Here is a 21,126-nt window from a genome sequence, read left to right on the forward strand (position 1 = left end):
ACTCTGTCAAAAGGGTGTCCGAATAAGGGTTAGACGACATTTAATGTCCAATTGCCCCACGCCGGTGGAGGGGAGAGCATTTAATGCTCAATTGCTCTTTGTGACGGGGGAGATGGGTGATACACATCTTTACTACAAATTTTGTGCAGCCATTGGGATAGGTTGAGGAGCCCGCTTAGGCATGGACAATCCGTCCCTTTGGAAGGGCCCAATTGTCAAAATCCAAGCGTATCATCATAGGATCTGGCTTCCATGCTGTAAAACTACCGCATGGGTGCTGTAGTGGAAAACGGTACCGTTTTTCACTTAAAAAAATTTGCAAAACTTTTAATAAATTTAAAAATTATAAAAATAATAATAATTAAAAACCAAAAAATATTAAAACCCAAAAAAACATAAGGGGTGACCGGCTTGCCCATTTTGGCCAAGGGGGTGGCTCTTGGCCTTTGGGGGTGGTCCGGCCACCCCCCAAACCCATAACTTTTTTTTGTTTTGTTTTTTGGCCTTTTGGGGGTGGCCGGACCACCCCCCAAAGCCGACTGGGGTGGCTCCAGCCACCCCATTGGCCAATAATGGGGTGGCCGGCCACCCCCTTCGGCAAGCCGGCCACCCCTTATGTTTTTTTTTTGTTTTAATATTTTTTGATTTTTAATTATTATTATTTTTATAATTTTTAAATTTATTAAAAGTTTTGGAAATTTTTTAAAGTGGAAAACGGTACCGTTTTTCACTACAACACCCATACGGTAGTTTAAAACTACCGCATGGAAGCCGGATCCGTCATCATATATGCTTGGTAGTTGGTTCAATAATACTTGATAAATCACTAAGAAAAGGACCATTTGATTCGGGGATGTTATATACAACACTGATTAATACAGAATTAATTAGTTGCTAATTTGGGTTGTTAAAACTTAGAAGTCATGACTTTAGGATGACATATCACAAGGCAAATCGACCACTAATTAAGGTGGGGGGAACGTGCGTATACTGCAAACGATCAGGTGATGGGCACAGGCGGCTTTTAATCCACCCCCATGACATCAAAATTCACTATAAACCTTTTCTCTAGCTAGTTTATTTAATTTACCTTTTTGTATTTTTGTTCCTCGGATCTTCGTCTTCTTCTTCTTTTTTCTTTTGACCTTTTTTTTGGTTTATGTGACCGGCTTGTAAATTCTTGGGATTTTCTATTTAATGTGAACGAGACAGAATTAAAGCATAATAAGAAAAAGATGTGGGCTTTGAAAATTTTATCTTATTTCATACATGAAGAAAGGCATGACGAAAAAAGCATGATCTGGGGTTTGAATATCGTAGTGAAAAAGATGTTGGGTTTTGAAATTTGCAGGGGAGTTGAGCTGTTACTAGACAGCAAATTAGGCCATTCCAGTCGATGATCTGAAAACTATTGCTCAGCAATAAAATTTTCTTTTGAAAAACATGTCAAACAGTACTTATGGATAGGAGTTACCCACCGCCACCATCGATCCCATCGATCTCCTTTGCTAGCAATACCCTTCTGGAAGAGTATTTTAATTATTAGCTCCTCAGTACATATTACGTACGTTTTAAGGATAATTTGACAGGACCCACCTCATCCTTCTTCTTCTTAATTGGTCAAGTGATGGGCCCCCTCTCTTAATTGCAGTCGAGCAAACTGTAATTCAGGCAGGCGAGACCAGCCAATCCCAATGGTTGATGAGCTTAATTTATGGCCCTAAAAATGTTGAATAGTTAGTAAGAATTAATTAAGACACGTACATATAGATATTATACATTAATGCTTTATTTGCAAAATGATTTCTGAAAAATAATTTTGACATTTTTCAGTGTTAGGTGGGAGCGAAAATAATAGTCAACTGGAAAATGATTTCCGTTTGACCAAAAATATTTAGTAAATTTCAGAAAATGATTTACGTTTTTTAAAAGCGTAAATTATTTTCTTTAAACGGCAGATGCATTCGACCCTCTTTTAAACGACGTAGTCGATCTTCATGTTCAAGCAGTCGACCACCATCGAAATCTGTTCGGTAATGAAATCCGACAGTTCGGTCATTGTCGCCGAATTCTAGCCATCTTGGTAGAATCTTTCCAGAACGGCCAGATTCAAGCCACTTTCAAAGGAATCTGGTCAATCCAGATTCTGACGAAACTGTCCGAATTCCTGCAACAATAACCGGAATCCTACTGGCCAGTAACGGAATCTCGTCACCGGTGATTTTTATATTATTTTACATTAATATTTATATATTGTGAATAAAAATTGATTTTTATAAGTTACTATGATTGAATAAAAATATAAAAAATATTTGTAATTTTTCGTACACACCAAACACCTGAAAATGCTATCGGCGAAAAATATTTTCCTAAAAAATGACTTTTTTGAAGCCATTTTACGACAGAAACTATTTTACGTTGAAACAAACAGAACATAAATCGATCGCCACTAATAAATGAGATCTAAAACATAAAATATTTAATTAAAATATAGAAGGTGAATAACGGAGAACTTAATACTTTTGTTTTGATATCATATTAAATCTTCAATTATCTAACACTATAACCGATTTGCTGATTTGAATCATGAAATGATACTTCGGATATTTTTTATATATACACATCAGGATGTTATATGAGACTTTGTCTGCTTTTTTTAAACTGTTATCATCATGTAGGAGTACGTACGTACTTTAAATCTGACTAAACACACACAAAGGAATATAATAATTAAGATATTAGCAGAGTGCAAACAATGTTTCTATTAATAGAAAAAATAAGAAAATGTGATTATGAATGCTCTTCGATAATATTCCTAATGAAGAGAGAGAAACAGTCGTGTAGTTGGGCGGTATGTTTCAACTCTTACGCGGGTTTCAGTCATTTGAAAATGGCAGCAAGATGGTTTTTTTGCTTACACATACAAATGGACAGACTACTTTGTGTAATATGGAAGAAAACTAGGTCATATTATATAGCTGGGACTCTTCCTTCACCTACCGATTTACAACGACATGACATCGAAGACCTAGCTTGTCCTTTTTAAGGTGGTCTGTCGCTTCAAGCTAAGTCAGACATAAAGCTCGGAGCCAGAGAGAGCTAGAGAGAGAGAGAGAGAGAGAGAGAGAGAGCTAGAGAGAGAGAATGGATCGTTGGTTTCGGACAGTGTTACTGGGAGCTTTCTTTTTTCCGGCATTGGTTGAGTCCCTGGTTCGTCACTACAATTTCAGTGTAAGTACATTTTTCAGTACTTTGTTGCATTTCTTCGTCGGCAGGCCGGCATGCAATAGACAACGTAAGAAAGCTTGCAATGGCATCATCGTCATTACCGTACCTGTGATGGGTGAAAAAGCCATGCTTTTTTCGCATTTACTAGTAAAAATATCAAAGACCCAATTTAGAACTTACATTTGTTTTTTTGGCCATATAGAACTTACGAGCTCGTTTGGGTGTGTAAAATTTTTGTATTATATTTTATTATTTTATATTATATTTAAAATTATAAATATCGAAAGAATTTGATTTTCGAAATTACGTTTAGATAGTTTAAAAAACTTGAGACAAAATTAAAAAAAATTAGATCAAAATTGATTAGAATTTGAATTCAAAAAAAAAAAATCAAACATTTTTTTGAAAAATAATAAAATATAATAAAAAATAAGTGTTATCCAACACATGCCCTAATTAATTACATTGTTAATTGGTTCGTTTTTATTGCTTTTGCGACCTGGTTTTCATGCAAGTATATGGAGAAACTAGCATAGGGTGGCTGCAATCACTCAAAAGAACTTGTTAGGAAGTGGAAATGTAAAAGTGTTAATTGAATGATTTTTTTTTTTTTAATAAATAGTGATTTAGTATGATATTAAAGTTTTTTATTTTTATTTTTAATTAAATATTCTATGTGGTGAATTTGACTTAGCTTGTTGATGGAGAGTTTGAATCCACCGATGATCGATAAGAGTGCTAAAGTATTATTTAAATATTGAAATTAATTTTTTCTTATCATAATGGGTCAAGTTTATATCAATTTCAAATTTATAATGTTTTTTTGCTTGAATTCGGTAATGGTCAGCTTTGTTATCTAGAGTAATTAGCTACAATAATTTTACAGAACGTCTTTTGCATGTTTTTGTAATAAAGTATTTTCCCAACTTTATATTTATAATGAAAATTTAATAAGAAGCCCAATTAGCCAAATATTCCGAGACCTTCATATTTATAAAAAGGTTGCACTTCTAATTAAGGTCCGTCTGGAATTGTGTTAAGGAGGTTTTTATTTTTATTTTTTTTATTTTATTTTTTAAAAAAGATTAGTACAAAAAAAGATGTACGTAAGAATTGGTTTGCTCGGTAAAAAACTTAATAATAATAATAATAATAAAACATTTTTTTTTTTACTTTTTTGCTCTAAAAATGTCAAAAACTACATTTTGAAAGAAACTTTGAAATGCAGCTTTTCCTTTAAAAAACTTTTCCTGACTTTTCTATCGTTAAAAGTTCTATTTTTCAACGCAATGCAAACCAGGCTCCAAGACTTCCTTCCCCTTCATTTTTCACCGGGATAACCAGTTTGAGTCCAAATTTCGGTGCTCAATTTAATTTTATGAAAATGATAAAATGAGTTCTTATTTTTAGGATAGAAAACCACGGGAAGTAACTCCCTATATATATTCTACAACTTTGATGATGCCTCACCCCTTTTGACACTTATTTCTAGATTTATTTTATTTTATTTTTGGATTAAATACGTCTTATCCCATATGGTTAAACGCTTTTATTTTTTGCTCTCTATAGTTCATTTCGCATCGTAGATCATACATCCATTATAGTTAAAGACAGATACGGTATCTCCGTCTAAAAATTGATAGAAGTTCATATTACATGTTTTAAAAAATTAAGCGACACGTATCCCCATGTATAATTAAAAATTATACATTTTTACCCTTTCGGGTAAAATGGAGCCACCCCATTTTATTCTTTGGGGGTGGCTGAACTACCCCCAAAGGCCATGGGGGCGGTTTAGCCACCCCTAGACTGGTCATGAGAGTGGCTCCAACCACCCCTCTTTCTTTTCCATTTTTTTTTTTTTGCTTTTTTGAATTTATGCATATGGACATGTGTTGGTTTTTTAAGGCATATGATATGGACTTCCGTCAATTTTTTGACGGAAGTTGGACGGATGTACAATATTTGTCTTTAATCATAATCGAGGTACTATCTACGATACGAAATGAATCATAAGAAGCAAAAAATGAAGTCGTTAAACCACAGGGAGTAAAAAAGTCTTTAAATCAGTTTGTAAGAAATTTCGTACAACCCACATATAAGGGTGACATATATCTTTTAAACATGTGAGAAGCATGTGTTTTTATATTAATGCAGCACGTGAGAAACACGTTCTATTAAAACAACATGTGATTCTCACATGTCAATGAACACATGCTAATCTTATATTTGGGTTGTATGAAATTTCTTACAAATCAATTTGTAAGAAATTTTAGTTCATTTTTTTTTTTAAACAACTAGACTTTAGGTAATGAACATTGTTTGAATATTAATTGAATAATTAAATTTAGAAATTCTTATCTCGATTTATTTGAACGATATAGATCTGTAAAATATCTTGACATCAAATATGAAAAATGGGTGAGATCGATCGATCTTTTATCAAACACCTGTGCATGTAGGTGGTCTTGAAGAACACTACAAAGCTCTGTGCAACAAAACCCCTTCTCACAGTCAACGGGCAGTTCCCGGGGCCGACACTCTACGCAAGGGAAGATGATACCGTCACCGTGAGGGTCACCAACCACGTTACACATAATGTCACAGTCCACTGGTGAGAAAATGTCTTCAGCTTCTTCTCCTTACAAATTGACGTGGCAATTTATATGATATCGTTAATAGTTGATGTGATACACGTTTTGTGAATTATCACGTCAATTTATAAAAAAATAATTATATTGCCGCTAACATTTTGTAACGGCAGGCATGGAGTAAGGCAGCTTCGAACCGGTTGGGCGGATGGGCCAGCATATATCACTCAGTGCCCTATACAGACGGGGCAGAACTATATCTACAACTTCACCCTCACTGGCCAAAGAGGCACGCTTCTTTGGCATGCGCATATCTCCTGGCTAAGGGCTTCAATACATGGCGCCATTGTTATCTTGCCCAAGCGAGGCATTCCTTACCCATTTCCCACACCAGATAAAGAAAAAATCATCATTTTAGGTGAGCTCTGATTATATTTTAGTATTTTGTAATTCGATCTTAAATATCCCTAATTAGTTCAATATTCATAGTAATTATGATGTGATTTTCTACTCTTAATTGTAGCCGAATGGTGGAAAGTGGATGTTGAAGCTGTTGTCAATCAAGCTGCGCAATCTGGTTTCCCACCAAATGTATCAGATGCGCACACCATTAATGGCCATCCTGGACCTGTTCCTGGTTGCTCTTCTCAGGGTACTGAAATGGGAATATCTTCTCAATTCATTTTTGTTTTCACTAAGAAACACATGAAATAAAAAAAGAAAAGAAAAAAAAAAAGAACAGTATTTTAATGCAAACATGTCCTCAGAGTACGCAATTCTCACATGCATTTTTAAAAATTATATATCAGTTTAATAGACTGAATTTGAAGAATTTAATTATTCCAACCCAATTTGAAGGAATTATAAATTTTTTCAGTAATCTAGATTTTAGCAGACCACCCATCAGCGTTTTAAACCTTAATGTAAAAAGGACAAAAGCAAAATACATTATCAGCATATAATTGATTCAATTAAACTTTAATCTTGTCTCTTTATTTTCTTTGGTGAATTTAATCCTTCCTTATCATCTGCTAGCATTGCGGTTTGGAATTGATATTTTATCAATGCCTTACCCTTTCTTTGAACCTTGTCAATGATCGAACTTTAAGACAAAGGAACTGAAGACTTTACAAACATAGTTTTGCTTTTGTACAAATGCAGGGGGTTACACTTTACATGTTGAAAGTGGCAAGACCTATTTACTACGCATCATCAATGCAGCGCTGAATGATGAGCTCTTCTTCAAGATTGCCGGGCATAATCTGACAATTGTTGAAGTTGATGCCTCCTACACAAAGCCCTTCCAAACTGACGTAATATTCATCAGCCCTGGCCAAACCACAAACGCCCTTCTGACGGCAAATCAGGGTATTGGCAAGTACTTGATAGCAGTCTCTCCTTTCATGGATGCTCCCATTGGCCTTGACAACAAGACTAATTATGCTACATTGCGCTATAAAGGCACCCCTGCTAATCCCCCAACCATCTTAACCAGTGTTCCTCCTCTAAACGCAACTCCATTGACAGATGCCTTCTTGGACTCACTTCGAAGCCTTAATTCAGAAAAATACCCTGCAAAAGTTCCTTTATCCATTGACCATTCTCTTTTTTTCACCTTCGCCGTTGGGGTTAACCCTTGTGCTACATGTGTTAATGGCAGTCAGCTCGTGGCGGCTATTAATAACGTTAGCTTTGTGTTGCCAACTATGGCTCTCCTTCAAGCACATTACTATAACATACCAGGAGTTTTCACAGATGATTTTCCAGGAAACCCACCAATAACTTTTAATTATACTGGAACCCCGCCATCTAATATCCAGACCACGAATGGCACAAGGCTATATAGGGTGGCTTATAACTCAGCAATCCAAATTGTGTTGCAAGGCACTGCTATAATAGCACCAGAGAACCATCCAACCCATCTGCATGGGTTTAATTTCTTTGTGGTTGGGAAGGGACGAGGGAATTTTGATCCAGAAAAGGATCCACAGAAATTTAATCTTGTTGATCCTGTCGAGAGGAACACAGTTTCAGTACCAACTGCTGGATGGACTGCAATCAGATTCAAGGCAGATAACCCAGGTAAATTTTCAGCCTTATCTTGTTTTTTGTTAGGAGAATGTTGTTTTTTTGTTTTTGTTTTTAATTATATTTTTGAGGTTTGGCATCAATTCCAGTAAAAGAGACACTAATGTAGAAATGAATTCCATATTGATAAGTAGTCTTTTTCCTTGATAATGAGGTTGCACCTTGCCACCTTCTAGCGTGTCTTGGCGTGGCAGAAACCCAAAAAGGTTCCTTCATTTCTCTTTGAAATCACACTACATGATGCGACTCCTGAAAATAGTGGACTTTTTTCTTTTGTTTTTTTGTTTTTGTTTTTTTTTTTTTTTTGTTTTTAAGTTAACTAGTGCCATCCAAAGAAATGGCATAACCAAGCACAACTTTTCTCATATGGAGCTTTATTATCATTTTAATTGTCCCACATGGTTTAAGTGTAATCTTAACTATGTGTATATAAGTTTTTGAGTACCCTCTCCTTGTAAGCCGGTTTTCAAATATGAGTTTTACCCAAATTTTATATTATTTGGTATCAAAGTCAACCACCACGTCGAGTATAGGATTGGACACATATTAAAATGTCTTGGTATTATGTATGAGCATAAGGTTAAGTCATTGAATATTAATAAAATAGTGAAATCACCAAAAGAGAAAGAGCTATCATCGGGTTAATGTTGATAGAGTGGGCCGTCGTAGACGTCGACTGCGGAGTGTGGTGGTATGTTATGATCTTAAATGTCACACATGACTTAGTGCAATTTTAACCATGTGTATATAAGCTTTTGGATACCCTCTCATTTTAAGCAGGTTTTCAAGCGTGACTTCTACCCAAAGTTAGTATCAAGCTTCTTCTTTTTCCTGTAAAATAAAGACAAAAAGATCTACAGATTTAACCTTCTGTGAAATTTCTTTCTCATGAATCCTTGAAGTTGCTCAAATTATTCTCAACAATTATGTATCCTAAAGCTGTTCCAATATGCTACTTTGGTGACTGTAGGTGTTTGGTTCCTGCATTGCCATTTGGAAGTACACACAACGTGGGGGCTTAAGATGGCGTTCCTGGTAGACAATGGTAAGGGCCCGAACGAGTCTCTGCTACCGCTTCCTAACGACCTTCCCAAGTGCTAGAATGCCCAATAAACTGTTTTTTCGCATCAATGCTTGAAACCAGGCATCAGAATAGATCTACTAAAATATAAGACACCAAAAGATGCACAAAAACTTTGACATGGTTAATAAACAACAACGAAGTGGTTGGTTCTTTTTGGGAGAGGGAGGGGAATAAGAAAATGGGCAAGTTAGTTATACTGTACAACTCAATTTCTTTTCTTTTTCCTTTTTGGTTGTCCTTTTCCTTGTGGGTTGAAGTTGAAGTTGTACTTTAGAGTGCATATAAGGGTATATGTGGTTGGTAGAGCTTAGAAGGATCTTTCATGGTGATAATCTCATGTTTGGAATTGAAACTTTTGAAGCATTCATTTATTATCATTATTATTTTAAGGAGTGTGCTACTATAAGTCATTTACAAATTAACTCAGATTCTGTTACTTAAGTTTATAACGAAATTATAGTAAAAACTGTAATACTTTAGATATTTTTTTATCTTAAAAAGTGAATAATTAGTTGATTGGACACCGTACTCTAAGCCAACAAAACTTGCAATAAGAAGAAACAAACAAGGATGACTTGTCGGGCAGGCCAACGGGAGAACATTTTGATCCTTAAGTCAAAAATCTCTTAGGAAAGAAGCTTGGTAATACTTATAAGGTTGTTGTGTGGTGATAGAATGAATGAAATATTTTCATACCTCTCAATAGCTTGTTTTCTTTACGCCGTGGGCTCTCTTTCCTCTGCATGGGTCTTACCAGGTGCTCCTTATTACTGGGCAGTGCTCTGATTGAGTATGGTGTTTAGTCACTGACTCTGACGAATTATGTCTTATGCCGTGTCTTGCTTTCCATCGTGATGCGATTCTGGCGAGGCAATGACTTCGAATTAAATGCCACCTGCTACTGTTGTAGGGAGGTAAGGGCATGACGATGACAGACGGCCATGACATGCTTTGTGGTTTCGTGTTAAGGAAGCAAATTAACTCTCACATAATTAACTAATCGTTGGGGCCTGAATGGGCCTAAATTTGGTGGCAATGTTTCCTTGTCGGATAAGTCTTGTTGGCTCTATTTCAGGCCAGGGAGCCATTATCAAGAGGGAGTTTTTTTTTTTTTTTCATGAATATTACCAACACTAGTTATCCCTCCTCCTCACGGTAAAAATTTGGTCAAATGTTAATTAGGCCTGGCTGGTGGGCCTCATCAATCCTATTTCGGGCCTGGGAGGCCCATCACATGGGGAGCGCCGACTGGTATACCAAGAAGGAAGGAATGGGGTGCAAAAAATATAGGCAATCAACTTTAATTAGCAACGCGCCAGGTAGGGATCGAACCTACGACTTTCTGCTTAGGAAACAGACGCTCTATCCACTGAGCTACAGGCGCATTTTGCTTCCCTGCAATTTTCTTTTATTAAAAACGAAGTATCTGATCTAATTTAGAATTGCCAGCAGAAAATATTCCAATAGTGACAAAAATAGGTGGATTGAATTCGAACGTATAAAACCTCGCATTAACAAGAAAGAAAGAAAAGAAAAGAAAAGAACGAATAAAACCTGGTCAAGAAAATATAAACTAAGATTCGAAATGTCAACTATTGAATGAATCTTTGACCAAAAAGAGTTTTCGACACAAGGATTTCGTACCAATCCTAATGATGGTTTTTCATTTGGAAACTATTTATCACCAAACTTTCGTTCAACCAACCATAAGGGACTCTTTGAGGCAAGTTTCACATTTTAATTACCAAAAACAAAAATAAAATCCACATTATAAAACATGACACTTCTTTGTAATTTCTTTCTTTCTTTCTTTCTTTTTTTTCTTTTTTTTTTTTTTTTTGTTTTTTTTTTTTATATATATATGATTTTGGGTTGAATGACATAACTTACAACACCTCAATAAGAATCAGACTATAATATAAACTAAATGATTCGTGTTGGGCTCGAGATGGTTTCATAATAAGCTAGTTTGGGTAGAACTTCTTGAGAACCACTGTCGAATATCAGTCGATATCAGTTCGACCGAAGTGACTTTCTGAAAGGGGTGGGCAAATTATCCGACTACCGCCTATCAACTCTATCGACAAAGTTGACTTAACCGAACCGACTTAACCGAACCAACTTAACCGACTTAACTGCTTATCGAACCAACGCCCACCCCTACTTTCTGAGAGGCTTCATCAAATAGATAACAACCGACTTTCGACTGAGTGTTGCATATACAACAATCTTAGATGTTTGGTAGCTCGACTGAGGGCTTCATCACAATGTTTCATTTGAACGGGACTACTAAGAGTGCATTTGACACTGTGATTTTGCAGGTCAAGAGAGTATTTTTAAACAAAATTGTGAAAAGTGTCCCGTTTGCGAATCACATTTTCAAACACTTAACCTCATTTTTAAAAATCACATTTTAAAATAAAATCATTATTTTTGGTACACTAAAACAACTACCCTATTTGGTCATAAATTGTTACTTCTGAATTAAAAAACGATTAAAAAGGTGAGACCTCATTCTCCTTGAGATTTGATTAAAAAGGCACAAGCCGACACAAGTTTAAACCTCAAACTGCCTCAACCTTGGTTCATTAACCTTAAAGTAATCAAACCTTGGGAGGTTAATTTGAATAAGGAAGTGATTGTTACACTTCAAGTGTACAACACCTTCACTCCCTCAAGACACATGAAGTGGGGTCGTGGTGTTGTGTAGCTGAAGTGTTTTTATCATTTTCAATTTGAATAATTATAAAAATGCCATTAATAAGCAAAATTTCCAGATGATTTCCGAAAATTTTGCTACACTCAAGTATTACCTAATTTGAAAGCATAATTTGGTCCATTGAAAAGGAAAAGAAAGCAAAGAGAAATACATGAGAAAATCCGTGAAGAAACACACTATTATAAGAGGGAACTTTGTCACTAGGCCAGTAGTAGTAGGCCTTAGACTGCCACACTCCACACTCCACACTCAACTTGCCACATTTCAAGCCTCCTTTTCTCTGTCCGACTCTCCTCTACTTTGAAACCATCCACAGCCAACCGAAAAATCTCAACTGGTTCTGATTCATATCTTGGATTCTCGCTTGCTCGCTTTGGCTCTCCTTTTACCGATTGTATATTTATAGATTTGGGTTTCTCTTTCTTCTCCTCAAAGAAACGAAGAGAAATAAAAATGGCTTCCCGCTTTTTCTTTCCGGATTCTGAAGAATCAATCTCTTTTATCAACTGGGTCATGGTTTGTCCACCTTGTTCCACCATCTTGTTCTCGGGTTCGTCATATTTTTCTCTCTTTTCCTGATCTTCTAGAGCTTCTTTCGCTCTGTAGTGGCAATCTGAATAGCATAAAACTTCTCACTTTTGAGCTTAATTACTTCAAAAGTTTTCAACTTCTCTGCTTCAAATTCCATCTGGGTTTGGGTTCTCTCTCTCTCTCTCTCTCTAGGGGTTTATACCAAAGCAACACAATCAGAATTCACATGTTTTTCCATGATTCCCTTCGATTCTTAAAAGGTGGGTCTTTTTAAGATTCTTTAATTGATGCTATTAAGAAAAGGAGATTCTTGATTCCCAGTAAAAGATTCTGAATTCAATGCCTTCTAAATCATTGTAAAGATTACATTCTCTCTGCCTTCTGTCTCTGTTTCTCTCCTATATCTCTCACTTTAAAAGCTTGATTTCAATCCTTCTTACATGAATTATCCAGCTATTGTTGTATGTTAGTGCGCTAGTAATTATGGAAACTCTATATCCGGCTTCATATATGTCAAGCTCTCCTTGGCTTGCCCCAGTAAGCCAAAGCACAGAATGGACTAGAGAAGAGAATAAGAAGTTTGAGAGTGCTCTGGCTATATTCGATGAGAAAACGCCTGACCGATGGATGAAAGTGGCGTCAATGATCCCAGGGAAGACGGTGTGGGATGTGATTAAGCAGTACCAGGACTTGGAAGAAGATGTTTGTGACATAGAAGCAGGGCGGGTTCCAATTCCCGGCTACCTTACCTCTTCTTTCACATTGGAGTTGGTGGATAATTGCAGCTTCGATGCCTATCGAAGAAAGTCTTCAACTGCTCGGGTTCCTGATCAGGAAAGGAGGAAAGGGGTCCCGTGGACAGAAGAAGAGCACAGGTGAATTCCCTTCAAAATTCTGTTTCTGAGTGTGAGAGAATTTGCATGAAGTTTTCATCACTCTTTTACACTTTCTTCTGTTTCTGATAGTAAAAATGAAATGAATTTCCAATAATCTGTATTCATTTATTGTGGGAACTAAGGAAAAGAAACTATCGGCTTAAACGCATGTTTCAACTTTTCTTTTCTTTGCTTTTCAATCGGTTAGTCATTAACCAAATAATTTTTCCACTATGCCACATTGTTACTTGAGTCACACTTCAGGAAATTCTAATAGGGTTGTTTGGTTAATGAATTGCAGGCGGTTTCTGATGGGGCTCCTAAAGTACGGTAAGGGGGATTGGAGAAATATCTCCCGGAATTTTGTAATCTCTAAGACTCCAACTCAAGTGGCAAGTCATGCTCAGAAGTACTTTCAAAGGCAGCATTCTGGAGGGAAAGATAGGAGGAGGCCAAGCATCCATGATATCACAACTGTCAATCTCACAGAAACTGCATCAGAAAATAATAAGCCTCACTCATATGATCAGTCTTCTGTGCTGCCACCACAGCAAAAGCCCACAAGCACACCAAGAATTTCACTCGACTGGAATCAACCTAATGATGAAGCAGTCATGGTTTTCAACCCGACTCATGGAATTGGAAACCTTTTAATGTCACCTCCATATGACTTCAAAGTGCAAGGGCACAATCTGTTTGGCAGTGCTTATTATGGAGCTCATACCAAACCGCACAACTCAGTGTTTCAAATCCAATGCTCAAGACATCAACAACGTGGATAAGGCAGCCATTTTCTTTTTTCTGTACTCATTGATTAAAAAGTGCCGAGTCCGATCATGTTCAGTATAATTTCAATGTCAGAGCCTTTGTCATGGTTTTCTGTGTGATTACATAAATGGGGGATCGAGTTACATGATTTCGAAGAATACAGAAAGAAAAACTCTTATACTGGTGTCAATCTTTGAACTGGAAAGCCCTTCAATTTATCTGTATATTTCCCTTCTCTTGAATAATTAATTCTTTTTCTGGTGTCAGCATTACTTGCTTAAACCAATGGCAGGCAGTTTGAAGAAGCATTAAAAATAACCATATCAATAAGATTTGCTTCTCAGTGTACAAAGTGAATATACTTCTTTATCTTGGAGTTTGTGCTTCTTAGCTTATTTTCAGCCCTTCTTTATTCTCAACTGAATAATGCTTATTTAGTAGACTGTTACACAACTGCCATACAATTAGAATGACGTGGCAGTAAAAATCAGTCTTTAGATCAGCAATGACTTGTAAAAAAGAAAAATCAATGGCTAATTTTCGCTAGCACGTCATCTCCATCGTATACTAGTCTATTAAATAGGATTTCTCTTGTCAATGTCAACACATATCTAAATTAAATATGTTGGTTGCCAGTTCTGCAAATACATGGTTTGATTGATCTGAGGCTAGAAATCGGTGGATCCATTATGCTTTCATATGTAGAATAGTTTTTGTGAAAGTTGCATTAGCGCAGCCATGGGTTTGGGTGATGTGGCCAAACTGGCTGACTCACTTGTCACTTTTTCTGATATTCCACAGTATCTGATTGCTTCTTTTTCTCTTGGTACGCTTTCCGCCAGTCTCACCTTTATGGTATAATATGGCCAAGTTGACCAAGCTTCATCACCATCACTTAGTCGAAGCTGAGTTTGCATTCCACTTAACAAGCATCCCATGCTTCAATCCACGTAAGAAAGCCATTGTGGTTTTCATTTTTCTAATCATCTTTCTATGGACCTATCCAATGTTGCCTTCTATTTGATATTTCTGTTTGGGCCAACCCAGTTGTCGATCGTGGCAAGACTGTTGCATCAGCATATTTTCTCCTTTTACCAGTCTCTGGAAGCATCATACTTTATAGTGATTCTGTATTTTACTTGAAAAATCCATAAAAGGGGTTGTAGACTTAAATTTGTATTCAGATTTTATGCACGTTGGAACCCTGATCATTGGAGTAGAGAACATAGCTTTGAAATCATGCAGCATCAGGGATTGATTGTTCCCTGACCATGGAAGATTATAACTGAGTTTTACATCTAGAATGACTTCAAATTTCCCTCTTGTGGTTTGGTACAATGGTCAATAATATTTCCTTGGTGCCAAGGTGCAAGAGAATAAACAGATGGGAGTCTTAGAGTGCATTTAACCCCGCGATTTCACAGTATTTTAAAACCAAATCACATGAAATGTTCTGTTTGAAAATGTGTTTTAAGAAAATTAAATGCTAGTTTAAAAATGTAAAAGAAGTCATATTTTCAGACCACGCGTTTTGAAAACGTTGAGTTGATTATACCTTGATCAATTCAAGTTGATAAGATGAAGAGATAAAAGTAGAGATTCACAGTTCAATTTTATCCGAGGAATGTTCTCATCACATATGGGTAGGTGCGCAGAAAGAAAAATCACATCAATATTACAGGAAAAAAAAAAAAAAAAAAACATTAGAATACTAGAATCATCTATATTCTCTGAAAATAAAAAAAATTATTTTAACTTTTTCATGTAAATCCCCCACCACCCCTCCCCTAAAAAAAGAAAAAGAGACTATTGGGGGTACTTCATCGGGCCCTCATGACATGGATGATGATGGATGATGGATCACTATCTCTATCTCAAAGATAGGCATTCCACAAATGTCAAGTGAATAAAAAAATCATGTTTCCTATATGCTGTTACTGTTTTTGTTTTCTTTTTAGTTGCCATCGTGGGTTCTACTACCATTAATGTTGCTGCTGCAACTATTATCAAAAAGCTTAGTGCCCACCCAAGTCACTTTGCGTATATCAATCTCTAAACCACACATTGAGCATTAAAATTTCCAGAGCAGCATTAGCAATATGGTTATTAATGTGAACCCTTTTCTTTTGGTTTGCTAAATGACAAAACTATCAACTTCATAGTATATTTTAAGAAAAGCAGCCTTTCTGCAAGTTGCATAAGAAAGCACTCTGCCCACTTTATTCTAATTTTGATCAAACCTTTGAGAAGGTTAAAAATCTTGCCCTTTTACCCCATCTTTTCTTATTTAAAAGTCTTGCCCTTCTAGCAATTTTTTGTTTGCTCTTCAAATCCTTTTGAAGAACCATGCAGAGGCCATATTCCATGTCCAAACACAAACTTCCACTATTTATAAAGATATGTTCGAGGCTCTATGATGCATTTTCATTGGCCCACATGGCTTTGGAGATGATCTTTCAGGAAGCTTTTTGTCATCAGCTTTGATATAATTAATAGAATTGGTGGACAAATTATGACTAAGTTAACAATATGTTTAGGATTTGGCTTAGGTGTTGTAAGAAAACTAAAACTTAGGTGCTGTAGTTTTTTTTTTTTTTTACAGCATCTAAGCCAAATATGAAATGAAATTCCTTAATGGTGAACGTCCGCGATATAACACCCGAAAATCCTTTGTCTTCATTTTCTCTCTTTGTTCCGTTTTCTCTTTAATGTTCCATTTCATTATAAAATTCTTCAAAGTTCACAAATTTCATTAGCCATTATAGAAGTGAAAGTAAGTGTCCAAGGTGAAAGAAACAGAGCAGTTCAGAAACCAAGTGAGACTACAACATCCCTACTGTTGGGCAAAATCATGCCTATTAGTGCAGCACACTGTGCTATGGCACGATGCTGTTGGGCTTCTAGGTGAAAAGGACCTAAAAAGATAATAATAATAATAATAATATACTATGCAGATTATCATTGTAAAAAAAAATAAAAAAAAATAAATACAAAAGGAAATCTGCATTTCTCCACTGGCCTTTTACACCCATAATTGGACATCACAAAATGGTGAAAGGAAGTACCTTTGAAGAATAAGGACAAAACCATTGCCAGCAGGTTATCTTAGGGAAGAAGAACTTGTTCTATTCATAATTGGAATTGACTTCATCTCCATGGAGTCGCCCACTAGAGCAATTTCATTTTTGCCTTGAAAATAAAAAAAAGTCCAATGATGTTTTCTATTTTCTGTTTAATGATTGAAGTATTGAAATTTATATATGTAGCCATTTCTTGTCAAAGCATTCACATTCGGTTCATAAAATTTTAGCTAAAACAACTTCTTCGTTTTTCTTTTTTTATTTTTTATTTTAGCTACAAACTTTTTCATACCGCTTATATTTTATTCTTTATTTTAGTTATCTACTTTTACTATTCAATTAAAATATGGCTAACACTATACCGGCTAGCCATCTTTTTGGCTAAATTGGCTAGCTGGACTTAGATAAATTTTTGCCAATTTTCACAACATGACTATCCAAAATAACCTTTGGATAGCCCCATGAGAATGCCCTCAGTGCCCAATAAATTCAAATTTCTAATAGAGCTGATGACTTTTTTAATATATTTGCTTATTTTAAATACCCAATTTCACTTTTGTCACTTCTCTTCCTTTACAGCAATTTTTTTTTTTTTTTTTTTAATTCCTGAGCATCTTCCTTTACAGCATTGCATTTGCTTTAAAATAACTATTGGATGACTCTTCTTCTATCATCTACATATGCCAATAGCAAATAGTGGTTCCATAACCCGCGAAAACAATAATCACCTTAAGTTATATCACTTTTCATATGTTAAATCATCAATTATCATAAAAAGTTTAGACAGCAAGATAAAAACACGTGGAATAATGTCATTTTAAATAACTAATTATTCAAAAAATTTGAAGATAATAGAAGAAAGAAAGTAAATTTATTTATCTAATTAATATGTTAACAGCACACAACAGTTCCTACAAACTTTTTAGTCATGGTTGAGCTTTCGGGGAGGTACTAGTCCCCAATTCTTTCAAAATTAACATGTTACCTTCTAAATTTTTATTTTATTTTATTTTTTTTGTGCCCCCTACACCTAAAATTTTATTTTTGCCTTGACCACCGATCTAATATAAGAAAACCTAATATCGCTTCTGCCAACATGAATCATGTAAACTCCATGTCAATCAAAACTATAAAATCAGGAAATTAGGGAATAAGGAGAAATGATACTTGGGGGACGTTTTACCGTCCCCCAGCAAACTTTTATAATAAAAAATAATTTTTTTAATAAAAACAGTTTCTAATGTCATCAGAAACTGTTTTTGAATAAAAAAAATTCTATTTAAATGAAAAGTGACGGGCAGGGGCCGGCTGTTTTGCCCCTGCCTATCACTACTCAGGGAATAAGTCTCTTAGAAAGTAGAATAACAAATAGTTTGAAAAGTATTTGAAACCAAATTATCCCTCTAGTTACAAGTTGGAGGAGATCATGTATAACTCTAAAAGCTAAAATCCTAAAGGAACAGAGGATCATACACTTCTGAAACAGGTTATTGGGAGTAGGATCATAATTCATTACAATTTAAAGAAATTGTAAAATTATGTGAATTAATGCCTTTTTTGCATTGAATGGTTTGAAAAATGATACTTATTAAAAATGTGGCATGTTATGGAGCATCTAAAAAAAAAAAAAGTTTTTTCTTCACTTTTGAATAAAAAAATATAAGTTTTTGCTCAAAGCTTTTTTAGGACATAAAGCGCAAAAACTTCATGAAAATATACTCAATTCTAATTGGAAACACGTCACATTTTTAATAGGTAGAACTTTTCAAGCCGTTCATTTCAAGAAACAGCCTACATTCACATAATTTCAGAATCTACAATTTTTAAAAATGATAGGAAATCCTTATCCCGGAAGCAACCCATAGAATTCATAGTTTTCAAATATTATAACTTCTGGCTATTCCTCCTACTTCACTGCCAGCCAATGAAGCAGGATAAAAACGGTGAAAAGGGTTGTAGGCAGTGAATACCCTTGAATCCACTAAGAAGGAACCTTGAATCCACACAGTGAATCCCTATGGGTGGCAATTTATTTTCGTGTATCGGTTCGAATCGTGTCAAGATATAACTATAAAATTAAATGGGTCAACCTTAACCTGACATATCTAATTAAACAGATCATACCTCTCAATTCTAATCCGTTAATTTTGTGTTACGCTTGTGTTGGGTTTGCTGATTGTATAAAAAATTGTCGGTCACAAATGTCGCATATCGGGTTCGAATTATATTGAGATATGGGTATAAGACTATATAAGTCAACCATAACCCAGCTAACTTTATGTCAATTTTGCAAATCCTGTGAAAAATTGTCAGCCATAATTAGAATCATTCTTTTTTAGACAGACTATACAAGGAAATCTAACCAAATCAAATAGTAGCTCACTCAAATTACTCTCACCTAACCAAATCAAATAAAAACTCATAATTCAAAAGAAAAATGCTTGGTTACTACTACTTTTAGTATAATTTTCATGCAAACTAATGTGACAGTATATAATTTGTAAATTAATTGAGAGTGTATAGTTGACAAATCAGTCAATAATAAATTGAAATAACAAATTAATTTTCTTACTTAATTATTTCACTAATTATCATATGTGACGTCAAATTGTAAAACAACTTGTAATAAAAGCGGTAGCAACCCTAATCCTACTCAATTCAAAAGAATAAAGTCAAACACCTACTAAAATCATAAAGAAAATAGTGATTAATTGTTTGGCCTTCTGTATATCAAGCTTTTTAAGAAGTTCAGTCCCATGAGTCCTGTCAAGCAACCATGCAAAAATAAGAAAAAAAAATTCGCCAATTGGCGGATCATATCATTTATCGCCAATTGGAGGGATTAAAACTAAAAGTGCGAGGGACAAATTATTATTCTTACTCTTTTTTTTTAAAAAAAAAAAAAAAAAAAAAAGAAAAGAAAAAAAAAAAGGAGAAAGTAAATAAAATTTTGAAGATCCACCTCATAAAAATATATATTTTAGGATTTCATTGAATTTTTAGAAAACTAGCTTATGGCTTGAGGGGACTAAGTAGTCACAATGGACTCTTCATATTTAGTTTTTTTTTTTTTTTTTTTTTTTTTTTTTTTTTTTTTTATAAATTTTTAATTTTAATTCTTAACAAAAATTGCATCTTTGTTATAGGTCAGCTTTCTTGTTTTCAATTCTCCAAAATATGTTAGAGGTGCTTCTTGTTTTTGCATCTTTGTTTATATCTTCTTCTTTTTTCTTTTTTTCTTTTTTAAATTGTCATATAGCCATTGAGTTTTCGGCAAATAATAGATAACTATCTAAATTTTTAATTTTGACAATTAAAGATATGAGTTTTGACTATTTAACAAGAGTAACATTAGATTCAGTATTTTTATCTTACAATTGTCCAACATGTTAACATAACACTTCAAATCAACCATTAAATCTTTTATTTATTTATTATTTTTCAACAAGGATTAATTAAAGGTTAGTTGAGAGTGCTATATTAACCTTATTGGATAGAATTATAGTACCTAGCATTTCTCATTTAGCAAATGAATAATGTTAAAAATCACAGTTTTATCTCACCACTATTTCACAATGCTGATCTACTAGTTTCAACCAATCATTGGACCAGTTATAGTTATAAAAGAATACAAAATTACGGATTAGTTCAAGCTATCACGTTAATATTGTAAGATAAAAATGTAATTTCTAATATCACCCCTTATCAAATAGGTCATTCCATCTTATTTTCTTTACAAATTTTAATGAAAGAAGAGTGAGGTTCTTTTCCATGTAAAATCAATAAAAATTTACCATGTGAGAACCCCCGTCCAAATCACCATGTCATATATAGACATTATGCCCAATTTTTTTTTTTAATTATTATATTAAAGAAAAAACTGAAGGGAAAGGGAGGCGGTGGTGGGGTAAGGCTCCACCCCCACAAAAAGGGGCGGTTAGGGGGTGGAGTTCCATCCCACCCTCCTCTATGACGACTATGAGGGTGGAGATCCACCCCAGCACCAATAGTCTGCCACCTATAGGCGAAGGGGCAAAAGCTCGACGAAGGTCTTTGCTAAAATAAGAAAGAAATCCCCTTCAAGGCTAGTAACTAAACATCACAACCAGTCCAAGCACTGCCCAATATTATTAACGATTGCCCTCGCTCATCTTCATCTAGT

General features: G+C 35.0%; 2 protein-coding genes and 1 non-coding gene across 3 annotated transcripts; 2 read left to right on the forward strand and 1 right to left on the reverse strand.

Moving 5' to 3' along the window:
* The first annotated feature begins 3,096 nt into the window (after positions 1-3,096).
* Positions 3,097-9,368, forward strand: LOC133862750 (laccase-22-like). Its single transcript, XM_062298607.1, has 6 exons — positions 3,097-3,231; positions 5,691-5,842; positions 5,993-6,237; positions 6,343-6,471; positions 6,981-7,901; positions 8,878-9,368. Exons 1-6 carry the CDS (start codon positions 3,145-3,147, stop codon positions 9,006-9,008), a joined length of 1,665 nt encoding a protein of 554 aa, XP_062154591.1. The 5' UTR covers positions 3,097-3,144; the 3' UTR covers positions 9,009-9,368.
* Positions 9,369-10,302: 934 nt separating this feature from the next.
* TRNAR-CCU (transfer RNA arginine (anticodon CCU)) lies at positions 10,303-10,375 on the reverse strand. Its single transcript has one exon. It is a non-coding gene; the product is annotated as a tRNA-Arg (tRNA).
* A 1,534-nt stretch (positions 10,376-11,909) lies between these two features.
* LOC133863915 (transcription factor DIVARICATA-like) lies at positions 11,910-14,153 on the forward strand. The gene is made up of 2 exons (XM_062300060.1): positions 11,910-13,116; positions 13,418-14,153. The coding sequence occupies exons 1-2, from the start codon at positions 12,725-12,727 to the stop codon at positions 13,896-13,898; spliced, it is 873 nt and encodes a 290-aa protein (XP_062156044.1). The 5' UTR covers positions 11,910-12,724; the 3' UTR covers positions 13,899-14,153.
* The last annotated feature ends 6,973 nt before the right edge of the window (positions 14,154-21,126 follow it).

The sequence above is a fragment of the Alnus glutinosa genome, chromosome 3 (genome assembly GCF_958979055.1).
Source record: "Alnus glutinosa chromosome 3, dhAlnGlut1.1, whole genome shotgun sequence".
Lineage (NCBI taxonomy): Eukaryota > Viridiplantae > Streptophyta > Magnoliopsida > Fagales > Betulaceae > Alnus > Alnus glutinosa.

Excerpts from the sequence above, each read along its gene's own strand:
- LOC133862750 (XM_062298607.1), top strand. The coding sequence starts at position 3,145 with ATGGATCGTTGGTTTCGGACAGTGTTACTGGGAGCTTTCTTTTTTCCG. Across the intron at positions 3,232-5,690 it reads TTCGTCACTACAATTTCAGT|GTGGTCTTGAAGAACACTAC; the intron begins GTAAGTACATTT and ends CTGTGCATGTAG. Across the intron at positions 7,902-8,877 it reads ATTCAAGGCAGATAACCCAG|GTGTTTGGTTCCTGCATTGC; the intron begins GTAAATTTTCAG and ends TGGTGACTGTAG.
- LOC133863915 (XM_062300060.1), top strand. The coding sequence starts at position 12,725 with ATGGAAACTCTATATCCGGCTTCATATATGTCAAGCTCTCCTTGGCTT. Across the intron at positions 13,117-13,417 it reads TGGACAGAAGAAGAGCACAG|GCGGTTTCTGATGGGGCTCC; the intron begins GTGAATTCCCTT and ends AATGAATTGCAG.